The sequence below is a fragment of the Eleutherodactylus coqui genome, chromosome 6 (genome assembly GCF_035609145.1).
Source record: "Eleutherodactylus coqui strain aEleCoq1 chromosome 6, aEleCoq1.hap1, whole genome shotgun sequence".
NCBI classification, from domain to species: domain Eukaryota; kingdom Metazoa; phylum Chordata; class Amphibia; order Anura; family Eleutherodactylidae; genus Eleutherodactylus; species Eleutherodactylus coqui.
This window is the reverse complement of record NC_089842.1, coordinates 98,987,694-99,008,976: the sequence shown is the minus strand read 5'-3', so window position 1 is coordinate 99,008,976 and position 21,283 is coordinate 98,987,694. Positions and strand designations below refer to the sequence as shown.

Genomic DNA, 21,283 nt, shown 5'->3' with positions numbered 1-21,283 from the left:
GCTTAGATGGCAAGACAATGTACGGGAATTTGTCAGTACACAATGTAATGTGTTCTGCGTGCGGTAAGCGCTCGTGTGAGAGCCCTTAGAGGGCATAGCATGTAATCATAATTAATGCAAGAGGTCTGCATACATCAAGAGCTGCACATATGTCAGTATTACAAGGTATCAGCTGGACCCCAGAAACACCTTATAGTGTCGGTGTCATAATCTTGTGTTCTTTAACTAGGGTCCAAGCAGTTTATCCCTTAATCTGCAGCCTGACTACCTGTCCACATCCCCGCAGCTAGCGAGCTGTAGGTTGGTGGCTGAATCTCAGATGCAGACACTGCTGCCATCAGGAGGTTCTTATGTGCAAATAAAGTGCTTGCTGAAAATCCTGCCAGGTACCGTCTAGTGACAGTAATCAGCGTTTTCTTGCCCTCGTGATATACACAGAGCCTCATTCATGGGATTAGCTGTGTCCGAGTCCTTCTATGTGAACATCAGGATGATCCACAGGAATGTAACTGCCTGTTATCACAGGACATCGTAAGGTTAATATGAAACTGTACGACTTTATCTTCAGCAATCCACATGTAGCAGAGCTGAATTCGTTCTCTTATGGAATCTCACCTTTTTTTTGCACAATTATAGGTGGAACCTGCAGAGAAAATTAAATGCATGCTCTTCCAGAACTCCTCCATGCAAGCCCCTTCTAGTATCGTCATATGCCACCTAGTAGGACTTACTCAAACCAGTGCAGTAGGTTTACCTGCAGTCCTGCGTAAAACCACATACTGCTCTACTACTATATATCAGCACCTTTGTCATTCTCATTTACCTGACTGATAAAAACTCCGATGTTTTCTATTACTTGACACAAACTTACAATTCCCCGCATTACGAGGGCTACCATGCCAGGCTGATGCGATTTGAAAGGGAATTACCTATATTGAATTTACTAATTAAAATCAGAAACATTTTCCATTTTTCTAAATATGTTTTTATTTTCAGATTGTAGATATTTTCATTCTATTGTTTGTTTTGGGGGTCACCAACTTGTCTTTACTACAGAGATATGCATGAGCCATTCACACAATGGACAGGAGCTCACCCATTGACTTCTATGGGAAAGTCTTATCAGTTTGCTCTGTGACATGCGAAGAGGTCATTGTGCAGAGAGGGGAAAGAGGTGAGCTCTGACCATCATTTATTGTGTCATCTATATATAGGTGTTACCTTTCATTGTAATCCTGCCTGTGATAATGAGATGACTGCTGAAAAGTTTTCTCCACGGAACAGAAAGTGTCTCACTATTACTAGACTTAGTGCTCAGTGTGAAAACTGCAGGATGTTTGGATTATTTTTTTATACTATAGATCGTGACATTGAAATAAAAAAACAAACAAACAAAAACCCTTTAAAAATATGTTTAATATAGAAACGTGATTTCTACAATAGATCATTTTCTGATGACACAATCCCTTTAACATCTCCTCTTTCCTGACTGTCTCTGCAGCAGGTAGATCATCTCTATTACAAGGAGACAGTCAGCGTCAAGCCAGCCCAGTGTATACAAACAGTCATATCACGGGAGCCGGCAAGCCAAGCTGCTCTGCTCTCGAGGTGACATCCTGAGATGATTCAGAAATTGAACAGACATTGTGTACGTTTTAATTATTCCGTAACAAGACTAAAACGCCACCGCCATGTCTCATGAAGCAGAAATCAGGCGACGCTCAAACCGCTGGACCGCTCTAAGGACATCATGGGGGGGGGGGGGGGGCAGGGGGTGTTGGGATTTTGAATTTAATTGCATGTTGTCTGGAGAACATCCCTGTATAGGGATTATTGTGCACCGTCCCCATTACGAAGGTGACTGTAAGTCCTGCTGCAGGCTATAGGAGAAAGCACTGAAGTCAGATAGAGGGAAGCCTGCCATTACTCCAGCCGCTGTGTCATAACTAAGCACTCCTTGCCATTTAATAGAGTGTCCCATTTACCAATGAGTGACTGCACTGACAGTGTTAATATTGATGAACCGGCTTAATGTGCACCATATATTATTAACACAGATGTTCAATATTAAGAGAGAGCAATGGTGACAGTTCACACTTTCCAGCGAGAGATCAATTTTTGGGGATTCTCCAGTGTTATTTCTCAATAGCACTCCCGCTGCTGTCTCTTTTTAGAACCTGTCTGTCTCTTGCTGCGTTGTCTCCTCCCTGCATCTCTCTGGCTGCCTTTTACCTGTGCGTCCTACCTCTCTCCCCCCCTGCGTCTCTTGAAGCTGCTCCAGTCTGTGGCTCTGTTTTCTGTCCTCGTCCCCTCCTTTTCATCATTGCTCTCTCCTTGTTGCCCATTCCCCTTATTTGATCTGATGCTTCGTTTTATCTCTCTTTCCGTTTCTTGTCTATTTTTGACACATTCTGCCTGCAATCCTTTACAAAGGGGAGGAAAATGGATGAAATGTTAAGGAAAAAAAAAAGGTAAGAGTCAGATCAGAGATGTAGAATGACAGCATCAATTTCCTTTCACGAAGGGGCAATATAGGTTTTATCCCGGCGAGGATAGGATTGTGTTTTGGTGTTCCGTAATTGGCGCGCACACATTGCTTTTTCATGTCACACCCAATACACAATATGACAAGCAAAGAGCATCCCATCATCCTATACCCTTTCCATGCAACTCAATGTAGCGTCTTCTGCAACAGGGTTTATCTTTGCCATGGTCTAATATGAATATTCCATAACCCCCAGGTGCCTTTAATAATACGGGCGTCTCTTATACGTTTTTTCACGTTCGCCACAATGCTCTATATGACCCTACACAATGCCTGCTCACCAGGTACATCACCTTTGTAGGTTACCCAATGACAATTCTACTATGTCCACCATCACCAACCATGAAACTTGCCAGGGCAGTCTAGTAGAAACTTGTCAGGTCAGTCTAGTATGAGTGTAACTAAGTCCGGCTTCACAGGGGTGTCAACGCAATTGTGCTACAAGGCATTTTTGCGTGCGTATTGGAACATTCAACTGTACTTTTTTTGCCCATAGGGCATGGTTACTTATGCACAGTAAACAAATTCACTGATTGAAGTGGCTAATTAGTTCCAGATAGGATCTTTTTCCAGCACAGTGTTCCACACATCTCCTTGCGTATTGCGTGTGCATTTGTGCATCCCCATTGACTTCTATGGGCACTTTTGGCGCACAAATATGCAGGACAATAAAGCACACTGTATCTTATTTGCACCGCCAAAATGCACATGCAAAATACAAACATGTGATGTGAACGCTGAAGCCAGGAGAATGTGCAGAGACACTGCAGCCTCTGATTGGCAGGTGGCGATCATCAGACTTCCGCGCTCAACAGAGACTAGGGGAATAGTAGGGCTGCAGCACTGGATCGCCAGGGCAGAGGATGACAAGTACTGCTGTACTTCTTATTTTCTGACAAATGTACCTGCTGTTAAATTTTAGGACACTACCCCTTTAAGGGCTCATGCCCACGGCCGGGTCAGCTACCCACAGCAAAATATCGCAATGGAATCAGACCCGGCGCCCCAGAGACCCCATACTCACCTCTCCAGATCCACCACGAGCGGAAAAATTCCGGTTGATTTCTGCTTGTGGGCAGGGGAGACTCTCTTAACATAGCATGTCTATTAACGGTCATTGCTGCAGAATTCGCGGCAGGTGTCTGACCATGGATTCCGCATCAATAATCCATCCGTGGGCATTAGCCCTAAGTAACTTCTTTAGATGAATTGGCTCAGCCTCTATAGTAATTTACCCCTCTCCTTTATTCCTGTATGCCCAGTACTACCCAAAGGACGCCGAGCCACAGGTTTACTTATTCTCATCATTTAGCAGCCACAATGGAGTCTACTTAGCAGATGCTGATGTTATTATTAGTTTTTCTTACCCTCATCGACTCCTAAAAGCGTCTGTTTGTACAGCTTGCTAATGCGTGGCATTTAAAACACTGGTATCAGCGTTCCTGTAGACGGCGCGTTAACCTTCTCACTGATCATTTCTAAGGCTTTCTAGTCTGTACATGTTTTATAGGCAAAACGTAGCTGATCATTTTTCTTAATGTAACATATCTGCGCAGAATTAAAGTGACCCTCTGGTTTCAGGACAAAATTCTGTCTTGAGAAAAGAGGAGAAAGTGAAGGGGGGGGGGGGGCATATTTCCCACCATTGTTCTTCTCTGCCGCCCCTCCAATCTGATGGTTATACGGTTCCGTTTCTGGCCATTGCAATTTTCTATCTAGTGCACACTGTGCTCTGCCCTCTGATTGGCCAGTGCTGATCACATGAACATCTTGGATGGTCAAAAATAGGACCCAGCACTGCTTGCATGGTCAAAAACAGGGCCCAGCACTGGCGGATTGGAAGGCTGGCAGAGAACAGCTGCAGGTAATGTACCCTCCTCTCCCCCTGCAGTCCTGGGACAGAATTTTGTCCAGAATTCATAGGGTCGCTATTATCATTCTCAATGATTGACAGAAACAATGACCACAGAGTCAATAGGAAAACACTTTATAGCTGTTGCACAGTATATACTGTATGGGAATGATACAGAATTTGACCTAAAGGGTGTGGAACGATCACAAGTCTCTAACTTTAAAGCTTCAGTTACCATATGTACGGGGGGGGGGGGGGGTCCAATAGAATGGAGTTTGTTTCCATATTTATGGTGAAGAATGATATACAGCAAATTAACCTATAAGGTAGCTGATAGCGCGGATACTGTATATGGGAATGTTAGTACCATAAGAGCGGCGTCTGATATCAGTGACACATATGGATGTAAATGCCTTGGGATGTTCTCAGCATTGGGAATACGCAACCTTAAGAAGTGGTCATGGGGACATGCAAAAAACTTTTGCACACTTATCACTGAAAGAGCTGATGACAAAGAGCAACACATTATATGCACCCCTCCTAGAAGACAGTATTTTTCCAGCCTGAAATGGCTGATAACTGGGAACAACAGATTGTAGTTACACTCCTCAGTTGGAAATCACTGGAAATAGAGGATAATAGAATAACCAGAGACGCTGGACTGGAAGGCTTATAAAGGATTGGAAAACCATTGCTGCTTTATTTCAGAAACAGCGCCACACCCATGCATAGGTTGTGTCTGGCATAGCAGGTCAGCTTCGTTTGAGTGAATATGGCGGAGTTATAATACCAAATGCAAACTGAGGACAGGCGTGGCACTGTTTTTGGAAGAAAGCAGCCATGTTTTCCATATTTTAGACACTCACTTTAAAGGGATTACAATGGTTTACATAAAAGACATGTCAACTTCGTTTACGAAGTCTGCAGGTAAGTAATTATACATCTGTAGAGCTCTAATTCAGTGCAATAGGGAGACCTGCAGTTATCATCTAGCAACATGGAAATTAAATGCATCAATATCTGTTTAGTCTCAGCACCTCCAAACTGCTGTAGTTCCTAATATCCATGCAGCTGCCACAGGCACATTTCCCATGGCTGAATTTCAGTGTCGTTATACAGACTGGCCACCAACAGCTTCCATTCATCTCCAGCGAGCCCTTGAATTTTCCACCTACTGCATGAAATCCAATTAAACAGAAACAAAACGGCAGAATATCATAAAGTGAATGCAAATCAGGGAAGTAAATGGAATTGTAAAGCCCCATGTTCAGTTTATGACACTGTAAAAATGCTTGACTATGGAGGCCATTGCATGATATAGAGACTACGGAGGATCCTGTGCAGCCATTCCAGTACATGGAACAAATTCACTCCAGCCATCAACTACTGAGCTGCCTTAATAGACCAGCAGTATTTCCAATGCTAATGGAGCGCGGCTCCTTCTGAGTAACACATTATACTAATGATACATAAATTGAGATGTGCACATGCAAACAACCTACTCAGAGACACCGGGAAACGGATTCTACCATAATAGAGTAGTAGAGTAGCACTGCAAGAGACGCCTTTAAAGCAACTGATACCCCAGGCCATACAGCACTACCAGCAAGGATGTAACTACCAGGGTAGCGGGCATAGCAGCATCCACAGGACCAGTCCCACTGAAAGATGGCAGATGTCTGTAGAAGGGAGGGAAGTAGTGAGAAATTGGGAGAGTACAGCAGAAAAGTGACAGGGTGAAAGTAAAGTACTGAGAGACTGTGGGGAATAAGCCAGAAAGAAATGCTAGATAACATCACAGAAAAAAACTCAATCATGATTCAGAGCCTTCCTGCTGAAACCTCTAGCTACTGAGGGGGAGCCTAAACACATGGGGCCCGATTCAAGCTTTTGCCAAGTAGCCACATGATTACTTTTTATGTCTCCAGCACTGATAGAGGAGTTTAAGAGGGGACTAGATGTCTTTTTAGAGAACTATGACATTACAGGATATAGACATTAAATTACCAGTGGGGCGGTCAGTCCGGGTCTTGAGTCAGGTAGGAACTTACAAATGCTAATCCAGGGATTATTCTGACTGCCATTATGGAGTCAGGAAGGAATCCCCCCCCCCCCCAAATGGGGTAAATTGGCTTCTGCCTTATGTTTTTTTTTGCCTTCTTCTGGATCAACAAGGGAGGCTGAATTGGATGGACATTTGTCTTTTTTCAGCCTAGCATACTATGTTAATGAACTCCTATGCAGAGCCTTAGCTAGGCTTTCCTTTACTCAAGGCAAAAGTTTCAGTTTACTGTTCTAGCCCTGTATTTAAATACCTTGGCCAAGGCAGAGTGGCTTTTTGGTGCCCACTCTGACACCCAGCATCTAGGAGACATGCCACCAGCCTCTGCTTTATCAGCAATGGATTACAGCTATAAGCAGGACTGGAATCACGGTATATCTAACCTCCCACTCCTAGAATGGAATGGCGCTGTCTTTACTGTAAGAGCACACCATGCTCCATAAATAGACTGACATGGAAGCTTAGGGAGATTGATCAGAGAGAGGAGGAGAGCAGAGGAGATGGGGAAACTGCTGCTTCAGATAGGGATGATTGACACTACTAAACATCTGAATGAATACAACAGGCACATTTTAGCTGCGATTCCTCCCCCTCCACCTTCTCTCCTGGCGGTAGATTTGCGGGCACATTAGGTCTTTCTAGAGATGTTCGAGTTATTAATAGGAGCTATGAGATCTTCACATCCGCTCGGGAAACACAGAACAGACCGTCTGACCTTCGCAGACCATTTCTGAAGGCACAGAGGGGCCATGTATGTTGAAGAATTAGAGCCTGGGATACGCAGGAATTAGACCACATCCATGAATAGGTGCCAGCATCCCGGGTGAACTTATTTTATCCTTCCAGGCTGACGGGTGTGCTTTAAAGTAATTTCCATTTGAATTCAAAGCAGAGCTCAAATCCCTTTCTTCTCGAGGGGATGGCGGAGCATCACAAGATAAACAGTGATGCTACTGAGCCAAACCTTGCACTCACTTCCCTATACTGTGTTTCCCAGCCAAGGTTCCCAGAGACTTGATAAGGGGTTCCCCAGGACACAGCAACAATACAACCTGTCACTTTTACAATAAGGAAGGCAAATTGATTTCAAAGATAAACATATCTGAGCCAAATCATAGCACCGGACAAGAATTCTAGAATGACTTACCTTCCCCTACACCCATCCTCTCTTAAGGCAGGAATGATATTAGGGGTTCCCCTACAGTAATAAGGCTGGGAATCTCTGCAGTAACAGAACATCATCCTCATACAAGTTTACTTTGAACTTATTTTAAACCCCCCAGAGACTTCTCATCACTCATAGTGTCTTCACAGTCCAAGACTGGCTGCAGATGAGCATATAGCAACACGTGCGTAATACAGATCCGTATTACTGATGTGTTACAGATGACCTTACAACCATAGGTCATCAGTAAGTCGATGATCAGTATTTGCCTTCATATATTTCATTTTCTACTGTACAAACACTGATTTGTATTTGGCCAATAGAAAATACTAGCAATATGGAGGCAAATATTGGAAAAATAGGTCATGCAGCGAAAAAAAAAAATCATGAAAAATATACGGTCATGTGAGTAGATACATAGATTTACATTAGCTCTATATTATGGTCTGCAAAACGTGGAACATATATATATATATATATATATATATATATATGCTTGACTGAAAGCGAACTAATGGTTGCATTTTCCTGGATCAGAAGGTAAAATGTGACAACTAATGTAGCCCTCTGTGCAATTTACTGTACAGAAAGCACTAAAAACACAACAGCAATCCATCCAGACTATCAGCAGCACTAAGTATGTGCACCCTATTTATTATGCATAAAGGAGTTACAGTGTGACAATATTAAAAACCAGAGCACCGCATTCACAGAGGTAACTGTTACTTCTTCATCCTAGTGTCAATATTACACCAAACTTGATTTCATCCCGGCTCTCTTTGACGTTCCTCCTCAAGTAGACAGGTTTAATCTTGCTGCATTTTTATTGATGTGCAATGTAATAGGAGAAGCAGAATCTGACAACTGTTTCATTAAGTTGGTACCAGGCAGCCACTGCTCTCCTCCAGTGCTCCGCACACCGGTCCTGACCCGGGAGGAGATCAGCAGGAAGTTAATGCAACAAATCTTAAGACTTCCCCATTGGGAAGAGTCAGTGGCCGGGGCCGAGTGTCACTGAGCTGGTAGAGCTATACAGTCCATACAGCCAGGATGGTGTGCGGCTGGATGGATACGAGCACAGCTCTGATATGGTTAAAGCCTCATCGGCTGCCGGTGACAAATCTGTTCCACACAATGGGCAAATAACTAGACACCACTGTTAGATTTTTCAGCCAACTGTGAGCTCTCTGCATGACAAACCATCGTTCTGCCAGAGATGGGCGAGCGGGCATAAAGGACACGCAAATAAGCAGCGTTGTTTCACAGCAGGCAGAGCGAGCGGCCACCGGTGCCCCTGCCAGCTTAAACTGGCAAAAGACCTTCACTGCTCTGCACCGATGTCAGCATACAGCAGCAGGGCACGGTACTCGCTGCATCCTTCCAAGCAATAGCAATGCCAGTCACTATACCATCTTCTCACTCAGCACCATCTCCTATCACTAGGCTGGCATAATGGGCACACTTGTGCTTGACCTTATGAACCCGTCATGATCAATTACTTGTATCTAGATGACTTGTGTTTAATGTTACTATGTGGCAACAAGTGGCTGAAGTAGTAGTACCAGTGGCTGCTGAGAGGTATCCTACATGCCTGCACTCTCCTGCAGGTCACTTCTAGGCTGTGATGTTGAGTAAAGGATTTCCCCCATTTTGCTGGCACCTATCAGCACATTTCTCGGAATGTCACCTCTCAGCAGCCTCGGGTTTGATGAAATTCCAACAGGTGACTGTCTCCTCTGCAGCTCCACCGCCCCCCACCCCCTCTCACTGTGACACCAGCACCAGACAACCAGAACCAGAGTCCAACCTGAGCCACAGCAGGCACATCGTTTACAGCGCAGACCGTCCCCAGACCGGAGCTCAGCCACCCCAGCACGATCCGCTGCACACAGCGGCCACAGAGCCTCTGACCGCCGCGACTTTGAAACTAAGTGATGTGCGATGTCTCCTACCTCTGCCGAGCAGCATCCAGGTCAGGAGCAGCAGGTCCAGCCGCAAAGATCTCATCCCCAGCAGCATTATCACCGCGGGCAGACGGAGCGGCGCCGATGTCACCTCCCCCCGCTGGGGGTCCACGTCCCGGGGTCTTGCCCTGCTAGCTCAGATCGCCTCCAGCCGCCTTGGCTTTGCAGCGGAACACATGCACTGGCGGTGCAGCTGCATCCTCTCTCCGACTCTCAGGATTCTCACAGCTCCGCTCCTCCCTCCTCCAGGCAGAGCCGACATGGGCAGGAGGGGGACTGGCAGAGCGGAGTAATGAGCGCGCAGCGCTGTCACTCCTCACCTCCCCACCTGCCCGCTTCTCCTCACCTGCCCCGCTACCCCTTCACGCCTTGCTCACCTGCCCTTTTCTCCTCCTCACCCCTTGCTCACCCGCCACCTTCTCTCCTCCTCACTCCCTGCTCACCTGCCCCTCTAACCCTTCACTCCCTGCTCACCTGCCCCTCTAACCCTTCACTCCCTGCTCACCTGCCCCTCTAACCCTTCACTCCCTGCTCACCTGCCCCTCTAACCCTTCACTGCCTGCTCACCTGTCCCTCTAACCCTTCACTCCCTGCTCACCTGTCCCTCTAACCCTTCACTCCCTGCTCACCTGCCCCTCTAACCCTTCACTCCCTGCTCACCTGCCCCTCTAACCCTTCACTCCCTGCTCACCTGCCCCTCTAACCCTTCACTCCCTGCTCACCTGCCCCTCTAACCCTTCACTCCCTGCTCACCTGCCCCTCTAACCCTTCACTCACTGCTCACCTGCCCCTCTAATACTTCACTCACTGCTCACCTGCCCTTCTCTCCTCCTCATTCCCTGCTCACCTGCCACCTTATCTTCACACTGCCTGCTCACCTGCCCCTTTATCCCTTCACATCTTACTCATCTGCCTTTCTCTCACTCTCCTGCCTCTAACCCCCCACTCCCCCCTCATTTTCCTCGTTTTCTCCCCTCCACTATCGCCTCCCTCAAATACCTTCTCACCTGCAATTCTTCCCCTCCACTCCCTGCCAAACTGCCAATCTCTCCCTTCCTGTTCTGCCCCTATTGATCACCTGCCCTATTCCCGCTTCACTCTCTCAACTACCCCCTCTATCCTCTACCGCTGACCACTTACCCCTTTCCACACCACTCCCTTATCACCTGCTTCTTTTCACCTGCCCCCTTTTTCCTTTATTCCCTCTTTGCCTGCCCCCCACTATTCGTTCCTCACCTGCCCCCTGGCCATTCCCTCCTCACCTGCCCCCTCCATTCCCTCCTCACCAGCCCCCCATTCCCTCCTCACTTGACCTCCCCTCCATTCCCTCGTCACTTGACCTCCCCCCCATTCCCTCATCACTTGACCCCCCCATTCCCTCCTCACTTGACCCCCACTCCATTCCCTCCTCACCTGACCCCCTCCATTCCCTCCTCACTTGCCCCCCCCTCCATTCCCTCCTCACCTGACCCCCTCCATTCCCTCCTGACCTGCCCCTACCATTCCTTCCTCACTTGCCCCCCTCTATTCCTTCCTCACTTGCCCCCCCCCCCTCTATTCCTTCCTCACTTGCCCCCCTCTATTCCTTTCTCACTTGCCCCCCTCTATTCCTTCCTCACTTGCCCCCCTCTATTCCTTCCTCACTTGCCCCCCTCCATTCCTTCCTCACTTGCCCCCCTCCATTCCTTCCTCACTTGCCCCCCCTCCATTCCTTCCTCACTTGCCCCCCCCCTCCATTCCTTCCTCACTTGCCCCCCCTCCATTCCTTCCTCACTTGCCCCCCTCCATTCCTTCCTCACTTGCCCCCCCATTCCCTCCTCACTTGCTCCCCCATTCCCTCCTCACTTGCCCCCCACCCATTCCCTCCTCACTTGCCCCCCCATTCCCTCCCCACTTGCCCCCCCCATTCCCTCCCCACTTGCCCCCCACCCATTCCCTCCTCACTTGCCCCCCCCATTCCCTCCCCACTTGCCCCCCCATTCCCTCCTCACTTGCCCCCCCCCATTCCCTCCTCACTTGCCCCCCCATTCCCTCCTCACTTGCCCCCCTCCATTCCCTCCTCACTTGCCCCCCTCCATTCCTTCCTCACTTGCCCCCCTCCATTCCTTCCTCACTTGCCCCCCCCATTCCCTCCTCACTTGCCCCCCTCCATTCCCTCCTCACTTGCCCCCCTCCATTCCCTCCTCACTTGCCCCCACCTCTATTCCCTCCTCACTTGACACCCCCTCTATTGCCTCCTCACCAAACCCTCCTCCATTCTCTCTTCATCTGCCCCCCCCCTCTATTTCCTCCTCACCTGCCCTCCCTGCTCCATTCCTTCCTCACCTGCCCCCCTTAATTCCCTCCTCACCTGTCCATCTCTCCATTCACTACTCATCTGCCCCCCCATTCCCTCCTCACCTGCCCATCCTTCCTCACTTTCCCCCCTCAATTCCCTCCTCATTTGCCCCCCCATCCATTCCCTCCTCACCTGCCTCCCCTCCATTCCCTCCTCACCTGCCCCCCCATTCCCTCCTCACCTGCCCCCCCTCCATTCCCTCCTCACCTGCCTCCCTCCATTCCCTCCTCACCTGCCCCCCTCCATTCCCTGCTCACCCCCTCCATTCCCTCCTCACCCCCCCTCCATTCCCTCCTCACCCCCCTCCATTCCCTCCTCACCCCCCCATTCCCTCCTCACCTGCCCCCCTATTCCCTCCTCACTTGCCCCCCCCATTCCCTCCCCACTTGCCCACCCTCATTCGCTTCCCACTTGCCCCCCCATTCCCTCCTCACTTGCCCCCTATTCCCTCCTCACTTGCCCACCCCCATTCCCTCCTCACTTGCCCCCCCCCCATTCCCTCCTCACTTGCCCCCCCATTCCCTCCTCACTTGCCCCCCTCCATTCCCTCCTCACTTGCCCCCCCTCCATTCCCTCCTCACTTGCCCCCACCTCTATTCACTCCTCACTTGACACCCCCTCTATTGCCTCCTCACCAAACCCTCCTCCATTCTCTCTTCATCTGCCCCCCCTCTATTTCCTCCTCACCTGCCCTCCCTGCTCCATTCCTTCCTCACCTGCCCCCCTCAATTCCCTCCTCACCTGTCCATCTCTCCATTCACTACTCATCTGCCCCCCATTCCCTCCTCACCTGCCCATCCTTCCTCACTTCCCCCCCCTCAATTCCCTCCTCACTTGCCCCCCCATCCATTCCCTCCTCACCTGCCCCCCCATTCCCTCCTCACCTGCCCCCCCTCCATTCCCTCCTCACCTGCCTCCCTCCATTCCCTCCTCACCTGCCCCCCTCCATTCCCTGCTCACCCCCTCCATTCCCTCCTCACCCCCCCTCCATTCCCTCCTCACCCCCCCTCTATTCCCTCCTCACCCCCCTCCATTCCCTCCTCACCCCCCCCATTCCCTCCCCACTTGCCCCCCTATTCCCTCCCCACTTGCCCCCCCATTCCCTCCTCACTTGCCCCCCCCATTCCCTCCTCACTTGCCCCCCATTCCCTCCTCACTTGCCCCCCTCCATTCCCTCCTCACTTGCCCCCCCTCCATTCCCTCCTCACTTGCCCCCACCTCTATTCCCTCCTCACTTGCCCCCCTATTCCCTCCTCACTTGCCCCCCCCATTCCCTCCTCACTTGCCCCCCCATTTCCTCCTCACTTGCCCCCCCATTCCCTCCTCACTTGCCCCCCCATTCCCTCCCCACTTGCCCCCTATTCCCTCCTCACTTGCCCCCCCATTCCCTCCTCACTTGCCCCCCCCCATTCCCTCCTCACTTGCCCCCCCATTCCCTCCTCACTTGCCCCCCTCCATTCCCTCCTCACTTGCCCCCCTCCATTCCTTCCTCACTTGCCCCCCTCCATTCCTCCCTCACTTGCCCCCCCCATTCCCTCCTCACTTGCCCCCCTCCATTCCCTCCTCACTTGCCCCCCTCCATTCCCTCCTCACTTGCCCCCACCTCTATTCCCTCCTCACTTGACACCCCCTCTATTGCCTCCTCACCAAACCCTCCTCCATTCTCTCTTCATCTGCCCCCCCTCTATTTCCTCCTCACCTGCCCTCCCTGCTCCATTCCTTCCTCACCTGCCCCCCTCAATTCCCTCCTCACCTGTCCATCTCTCCATTCACTACTCATCTGCCCCCCCATTCCCTCCTCACCTGCCCATCCTTCCTCACTTTCCCCCCTCAATTCCCTCCTCACTTGCCCCCCCATCCATTCCCTCCTCACCTGCCTCCCCTCCATTCCCTCCTCACCTGCCCCCCCATTCCCTCCTCACCTGCCCCCCCTCCATTCCCTCCTCACCTGCCTCCCTCCATTCCCTCCTCACCTGCCCCCCTCCATTCCCTGCTCACCCCCTCCATTCCCTCCTCACCCCCCCTCCATTCCCTCCTCACCCCCCCATTCCCTCCTCACCTGCCCCCCTATTCCCTCCTCACTTGCCCCCCCCATTCCCTCCCCACTTGCCCACCCTCATTCGCTTCCCACTTGCCCCCCCATTCCCTCCTCACTTGCCCCCTATTCCCTCCTCACTTGCCCCCCCATTCCCTCCTCACTTGCCCCCCCCCCATTCCCTCCTCACTTGCCCCCCCATTCCCTCCTCACTTGCCCCCCCATTCCCTCCTCACTTGCCCCCCCATTCCCTCCTCACTTGCCCCCCTCCATTCCCTCCTCACTTGCCCCCCCTCCATTCCCTCCTCACTTGCCCCCACCTCTATTCACTCCTCACTTGACACCCCCTCTATTGCCTCCTCACCAAACCCTCCTCCATTCTCTCTTCATCTGCCCCCCCTCTATTTCCTCCTCACCTGCCCTCCCTGCTCCATTCCTTCCTCACCTGCCCCCCTCAATTCCCTCCTCACCTGTCCATCTCTCCATTCACTACTCATCTGCCCCCCCATTCCCTCCTCACCTGCCCATCCTTCCTCACTCCCCCCCCCTCAATTCCCTCCTCACTTGCCCCCCCATCCATTCCCTCCTCACCTGCCCCCCCATTCCCTCCTCACCTGCCCCCCCTCCATTCCCTCCTCACCTGCCTCCCTCCATTCCCTCCTCACTCGCCCCCCTCCATTCCCTGCTCACCCCCTCCATTCCCTCCTCACCCCCCCTCCATTCCCTCCTCACCCCCCCTCTATTCCCTCCTCACCCCCCTCCATTCCCTCCTCACCCCCCCCATTCCCTCCTCACTTGCCCCCCTATTCCCTCCTCACTTGCCCCCCCATTCCCTCCTCACTTGCCCCCCCCATTCCCTCCTCACTTGCCCCCCATTCCCTCCTCACTTGCCCCCCTCCATTCCCTCCTCACTTGCCCCCCCTCCATTCCCTCCTCACTTGCCCCCACCTCTATTCCCTCCTCACTTGCCCCCCTATTCCCTCCTCACTTGCCCCCCCCCATTCCCTCCTCACTTGCCCCCCATTCCCTCCTCACTTGCCCCCCCATTCCCTCCTCACTTGCCCCCCTCCATTCCCTCCTCACTTGCCCCCCCCTCCATTCCCTCCTCACTTGCCCCCACCTCTATTCCCTCCTCACTTGACACCCCCTCTATTGCCTCCTCACCAAACCCTCCTCCATTCTCTCTTCATCTGCCCCCCCTCTATTTCCTCCTCACCTGCCCTCCCTGCTCCATTCCATCCTCACCTGCCCCCCTCAATTCCCTCCTCACCTGTCCATCTCTCCATTCACTACTCATCTGCCCCCCCATTCCCTCCTCACCTGCCCATCCTTCCTCACTCCCCCCCCCCTCAATTCCCTCCTCACCTGCCTCCCATCCATTCCCTCCTCACCTGCCCCCCCATTCCCTCCTCACCTGCCCCCCTCCATTCCCTCCTCACCTGCCTCCCTCCATTCCCTCCTCACCTGCCCCCCTCCGTTCCCTGCTCACCCCCTCCATTCCCTCCTCACCCCCCCTCCATTCCCTCCTCACCCCCCCTCTATTCCCTCCTCACCCCCCCTCTATTCCCTCCTCACCCCCCTCCATTCCCTCCTCACCCCCCTCCATTCCCTCCTCACACCCCCCCTCCATTCCCTCCCCACCCCCCCTCCATTCCCTCCCCACCCCCCCCTCCATTCCCTCCTCACCCCCCCCTCCATTCCCTCCTCACCCCCCCTCCATTCCCTCCTCACCCCCCCATCCATTCCCTCATCACCCCCCTCTCCATTCCCTCATCATCCCCCCTCCATTCCCTCCTCACCCCCCCCTCCATTCCCTCGACACCCCCCCCCCCTCCATTCCCTCCTCACCCCCCTATTGATCACCAGCTCCTCTCCCCCTTTTACTCACCTGATCACCTGCTCTATTCTCTCTTCACCCCCACCATTCTCATTTGCCCTACTCTCTCCTATACTACTTGATCATTCTTCACACTCTCTCCTCACCTGTCCTCTTTCTCCTCATCCACTAACCACTCGCATCTCTCCCCCACTACTCCCTGAACACCTGCCCTCTCTCCCTCCTCACCCACTAACCACTCACCTCTGTCACCCACCATTCCCTCCTCAACCGTTGACCACTTGGCTTTCTCCCCACCACTCCCCGATCACCTGCTCCTTCGCCCTCCTTATGTGCTAACCACTCACATCTCTAGGCCACTACTTTCTGCTCATTTTCCACCTTCTATCCTCTCCACTTACTACTTATTTTCCTCTTTCCCCTTCATCTGACACTTACTCCTCCTTTGAATCCCTGCTCACCTGCCACTCTTTCTCTCTCCACTCTCTGCCCAACCGCCAGTCTTTCCCTTTTCACTCCCTGCCCAACTGCCAGGCTCCCCCTTTTCATTACCTGCCCAACTGCCTGTCTCCCTCTTTCCACTCCCTACCCAACAGCTATAATCTCGCTTGCTCTACTCTTTGCCTGACTGCGATTTCCCCCTCTCTCCACTCTTTGCCTGACTGCCATCCTTTCCCCTCCACTCTTTGTCCAACTGCTATTCTTCCCCCCTCTGCTCTTCGCCCGACTGCCATTCTCTCCTCGTCTGCTCTTTACCCTACTGCCATTCTCCCTCCGTCCACTCTTTGCCCAACTGCCATTGTCTCCCCTCCACTCTTTGCCCAACTGCCATTGTTTCCCCTTCACTCTGTGCCCAACTGCCTTTGTCTCCCCTCCACTCTTTACCCAACTGCCCTTGTCTCCCCTCCACTCTTTGCCCAACTGCCCTTGTCTCCCCTCCACTCTTTGCCCAACTGCCCTTGTCTCCCCTCCACTCTTTGCCCAACTGCCCTTGTCTCCCCTCCACTCTTTGCCCAACTGCCCTTGTCTCCCCTCCACTCTTTGCCCAACTGCCCTTGTCTCCCCTCCACTCTTTGCCCAACTGCCCTTGTCTCCCCTCCACTCTTTGCCCAACTGCTATTCCCCCCTCCACTCTTTGCCCATATGCTATCCTCCACCCTACACTTTTTGCCCAACTGCAATTCTCCACCCTCCACTCTTTTCCCAACTGCCATTCCCCTCCTTAACTTCCTGCTCACGGCCATTCATCACTCCCTGCCTACATACCCTTCTACCCTCACCATCTCCTTGTTCACTTCACACCCTCCTCTCCTATCCTACTCCCTGCTTACCTGCTCCTCTTCCCTTTCATTCCTTTCTCACCTGACCCTCTCCTCCTTTATCTGCTCTTCTTTCCTTTCATTTCCTCCTCACTTGCCTCTCTCAACCTTTACTCCCTGCTCACATGCCCCTTTAAGCCTTAACTCCCTGCTCACCTGCCAATCTCCCCCTACCTGCCCTGCCCCTATTGATCAGCCCTTCTCCCTCTTTTACAAACCTGATTCACACTCTCAACTACCTCCTCCGTTTTCACTTGCCCCACTCCCTCCTTCACTCCTGCAGCATATCGGTTCACATTAGCAGTAACTGAGCCTCTAGAGCATGCAAAATGGTAGGTTGTCAAAGTTGGTGTCCCAGATAGTGCCATACATGTTCTGTTGGTAATAAATCTCTCCACCAGCCAGGTTACGGAAGTGTGGCAGTGCTGTGGAGGCATTCCTGTAACATGCTTGCTGGAAAATGCTGCTGAATGTCCTGAACATATTGCTAAGCTTTCATTGTCCCTTGTACCACCACTAGGTTTCCATACATGAACATGGGCATCATCAATGCCCTCACTATGCCTGGATTTGTCGCTGAAGACATCCCGATTAGTTCCACTCTGTAGCAGTCCAGTGTCGTCATTCATGGCACCACTGCAAATGGACGAGATGGTCGGTGTCAAAGGCAATACACATAATGGGCACCGTGAGACTAAATCACCTTTAGTCATGTGCCTGGAAATAGTTCACTCAGACACAGTCTTGTAACTACCTGTCTCTAGATGGCAGACAAGGAAACACTTCGAGCTACTCGTGTTTGTTGGATGATCAGATGATCCTCTCTACTGGTGGTCTGTCAAGGGCATTCTGAGCCCAGTTGCCTTGTGCAAGCCCTCATGCATCCATTGGTTCCAAACACCTCTTATTAGTCTGGTCAGCATGGCTCAGGTGATGGGCAATTCATCAATACAATCATCCAGCTTCTTGCATTCAAGTAATCCACCCCCTCTCAAACACTGTTGACTGGATGAAATCTTTTTGTGTCGTAGGGGCGTCTAGTGGTCAACAAGCTCTACACAAGCAGAAAAAGGGGTCCACTACACACAAGTAGCCTCTGTGAGCCATGTTATAGGCCAGGGGTGCAACCACCTTTAGGGCCCTAGGTGGCAAGACCGTTCATCTTAATACTCTGCAACTCTAATCATTTGTATATCTGCCTGAGATGCAACAGCATGCCATATTTTGCAGCAAAACTATAACTGTGTAATTATTGTAGAAAATGGGACTCTGGGACCCCATATCAGCCTGCAGTACCACATTTCAATACATGCATACCAGACACTATCCACACTATCCAATGCAACAGTGGCCTCCTATAGAGTACACTGTAATATTTAACTGACAGCCTGGGGGGACTACAGAGAAGAGACAATGTACTCATCTCTGTGACAATGTATTCATTAACTTTTCAACAAATGCGGAACATAATGTAGATATAAACAGAATCAAAGAATGAAACAAAGCACGTGATGCAGTCAAAAACAGAATCATGCCAACAGATGTAGTAGTAAGCCCAAAGGTGTCTGTTTAACAGGGCAACCATAATTTGCCCTGTTATACAGACACCTCAAATGTATTAGGATGTGTAGATACCTTGAGGTATTATGTGGGCTAGTGTTAATTTGGTTAGTTATTTCTTTCTGTCTGAATCTCCTGGTCTCTTATTTCTCAGATGGTCATGTGATCTCAGTTCTGACCAGCTCAGATTTACTTGGGTATAGTTCCATTTTCTAGTCCGTTTCTTAATTTGTGTGATGCTGTTACATGGATCTACCACAGAAACTGTGTTGAAGGCAGACAGGCACTCCTGCCACAGTAACTGATGATCATACAGCTCGGGTCACACAGGTATAATAGAGGAGATCATAGCTCATCCTCCTGACTGTGCACTTATGGTCTGTAGCTTATTTGGGTGAATGTATAAGGTTATGATAATAATACTTTTCTGCAGCAGACACAAATGATAGAACCCTAACTAATGTTCCCTGATGCATCATGGGATTGATTGAAAGTGAAAAATCTTACCATCAAGATGCTGCCTGATAAGCATCCAACAGGGAGCTGAAGAGTAGGGAATTGACTAGAATACACAAAGATGATGTCCAGAGTATGATAAATAAGCAGATAAGAGGGCAGGCATGAAAAATATTTTGTTTTTTTCCGGAGCGGAAAAAGGAGTTTAAAGGAGTTGTCTAAGATAGTATATTTTTTTGGAAAACTATGTTCCCCATGCAGCAAAATAACAATCGCGACATCAGGGACACCACAGGCTGACTGCAGACTGTACACAAGCTCTGGGTATGGAGGACTGAGCAGCGACACAGAAGATGCACAGAGCCGGGAGAGGTAAAAAGGATGTCTGTTTGGTATTTTGTTGCATTTGGGACCATGGTTTTACAAGAAAACAAAAATCTTGGACAATTCCTTTAACTTGAACAGGGATTTTTTTCAGGTTGAGTGAACGAACATACAGTTCCAGTCTCTCACAGAGAGCACAAACTTGATGGAAATCGGCTGCTGAAAGCTGGTGTCATGTAGTTACTGACTCTTCCTTCAATTTACACCTGGACCACAAGTGTCGCAAGCAAAAACATCACCTGACAATCCCGACACTATGTGAGCTCTCTGAGCAGGTGACAATAGGAGTGCTTCACACTTCGGTCATTCTCCGGTGTCTGTTGCACTTTAACTATACTGAACATATAGTGAAAAGAGATAGTCTGTGGACCCCTGACATTGCACTTGATAATGCAACAGACTCAACCTTCAGTCAAGAACTGACTATAGATTAAATGGAACGATTACACTGCCATCGGGTTCAAACAGTTGAGCAGAGGATCTGACATGGTAGTGGGGGCTACTACTTCCCCTTTTCTTAATAGTCCAGCTTATCCTTTTGTATTTTTCAGTGGCGTGGCGTGGTGTTGTGCAGCATAAATTCCCTAAAAAGTGCAGTTTTGGTGTGTGCGTCAAAACTGCAACTTTCTGGCATTCAAAGAATAATAAATAAGTTCCAGGGTATAAAATTGATGATATTATATAATTAGTTCTAAATTTCATCATATATATATATATATATATATATATATATATATATATATATATATAATATACACACACATATATACACATGTAGCAGAGTTTAACTTGTCTGTAATAACTTTCTGCAACAATTTATCTTATCTTAAGCCATTAAAAAAAACTATTGTTCTTTCATATAAATACAACAGATCCCTCGATTAAGAACTCAGAGGTCACTGGAGGGGTTTCTGCTGCTCCAAATGAGACGAAATTCGGACAATGACCACTTCAGACTATGCGCTCGCCATTTAGGTGGCGCTTTAATGGACTAGTTTATGATGAAGGACCTGCCTTAGTCTCAGATTTGAAGGTCAGCATTTTTTGGCATGTTGTAGCAATTAAAGCTGATTCACTGCATTCCGCGGTGCAAACATGGTTTTGTAAATGCGGAGCGTTTTTGAAAATGAAGGAGGACTTAATGAACATTCGCAGTGTGATTTGTATAACTACAGCCACCTATCAACAACTTTTTTACAATTCTGTTCTTTCCATAAGTAGCAAGCACATCCTCCAAAGTGGCCGTTGTCCGAATTTCGTCTCGTTTGGAGCAGCAGAACCCCCTCCAGACACATGGTTTAATTTCACGTCCATTTGTATGAAATGTAGCGGGTAACTGGAGTATTACGAAAAGGGAAAGTACACCTGGGGAACAGGAGAAGACAAGGTTAATCACCTTTGTGGGTTAACTTATTTATAACTGATAGATCCTTACTGATGATCTGATGGCAGAGATAATGGCACAGTGGTTGATGTAAGTTTAGACCTGCCTATGTTCTAGGCACTGTAGGCATCTTCTGTGTGGCCAACATATCTGAGTCCAAGTAAGCCCTAAGTCCAGTAGACCTTGTCCCTGTTGCTTGTGACCTCTGTAGCCCCTATATCTATGCCACCACTAGAGGCAGGTTAGTATTGGTGCCTTAGGCTGCATGTAGAACTCTGTGCATGCCCATCTTGCCTGATTGTTCTTTGGTACAGCTTTGGTTCACTACCCCAGCTGATTTGATGTTCAAGTAGGGAGTGTGGGTCCTGGTTGTACCCAGCTG

At 50.0% G+C, this 21,283-nt stretch overlaps 1 protein-coding gene across 2 annotated transcripts in view; it reads right to left on the bottom strand.

Moving 5' to 3' along the window:
• The window catches only part of KIRREL3 (kirre like nephrin family adhesion molecule 3), a 765,513-nt gene extending 755,725 nt beyond the window's left edge, over positions 1 to 9,788 (bottom strand). For both annotated transcript variants that reach the window (XM_066607257.1, XM_066607258.1), the window contains exon 1: positions 9,577 to 9,788. In XM_066607257.1, coding sequence (XP_066463354.1) covers positions 9,577 to 9,643 — 67 coding nt within the window. In that variant the 5' untranslated portion in view covers positions 9,644 to 9,788. The remainder of the gene's footprint in view (positions 1 to 9,576) is intronic.
• Between the last annotated feature and the right edge of the window lie 11,495 nt (positions 9,789 to 21,283).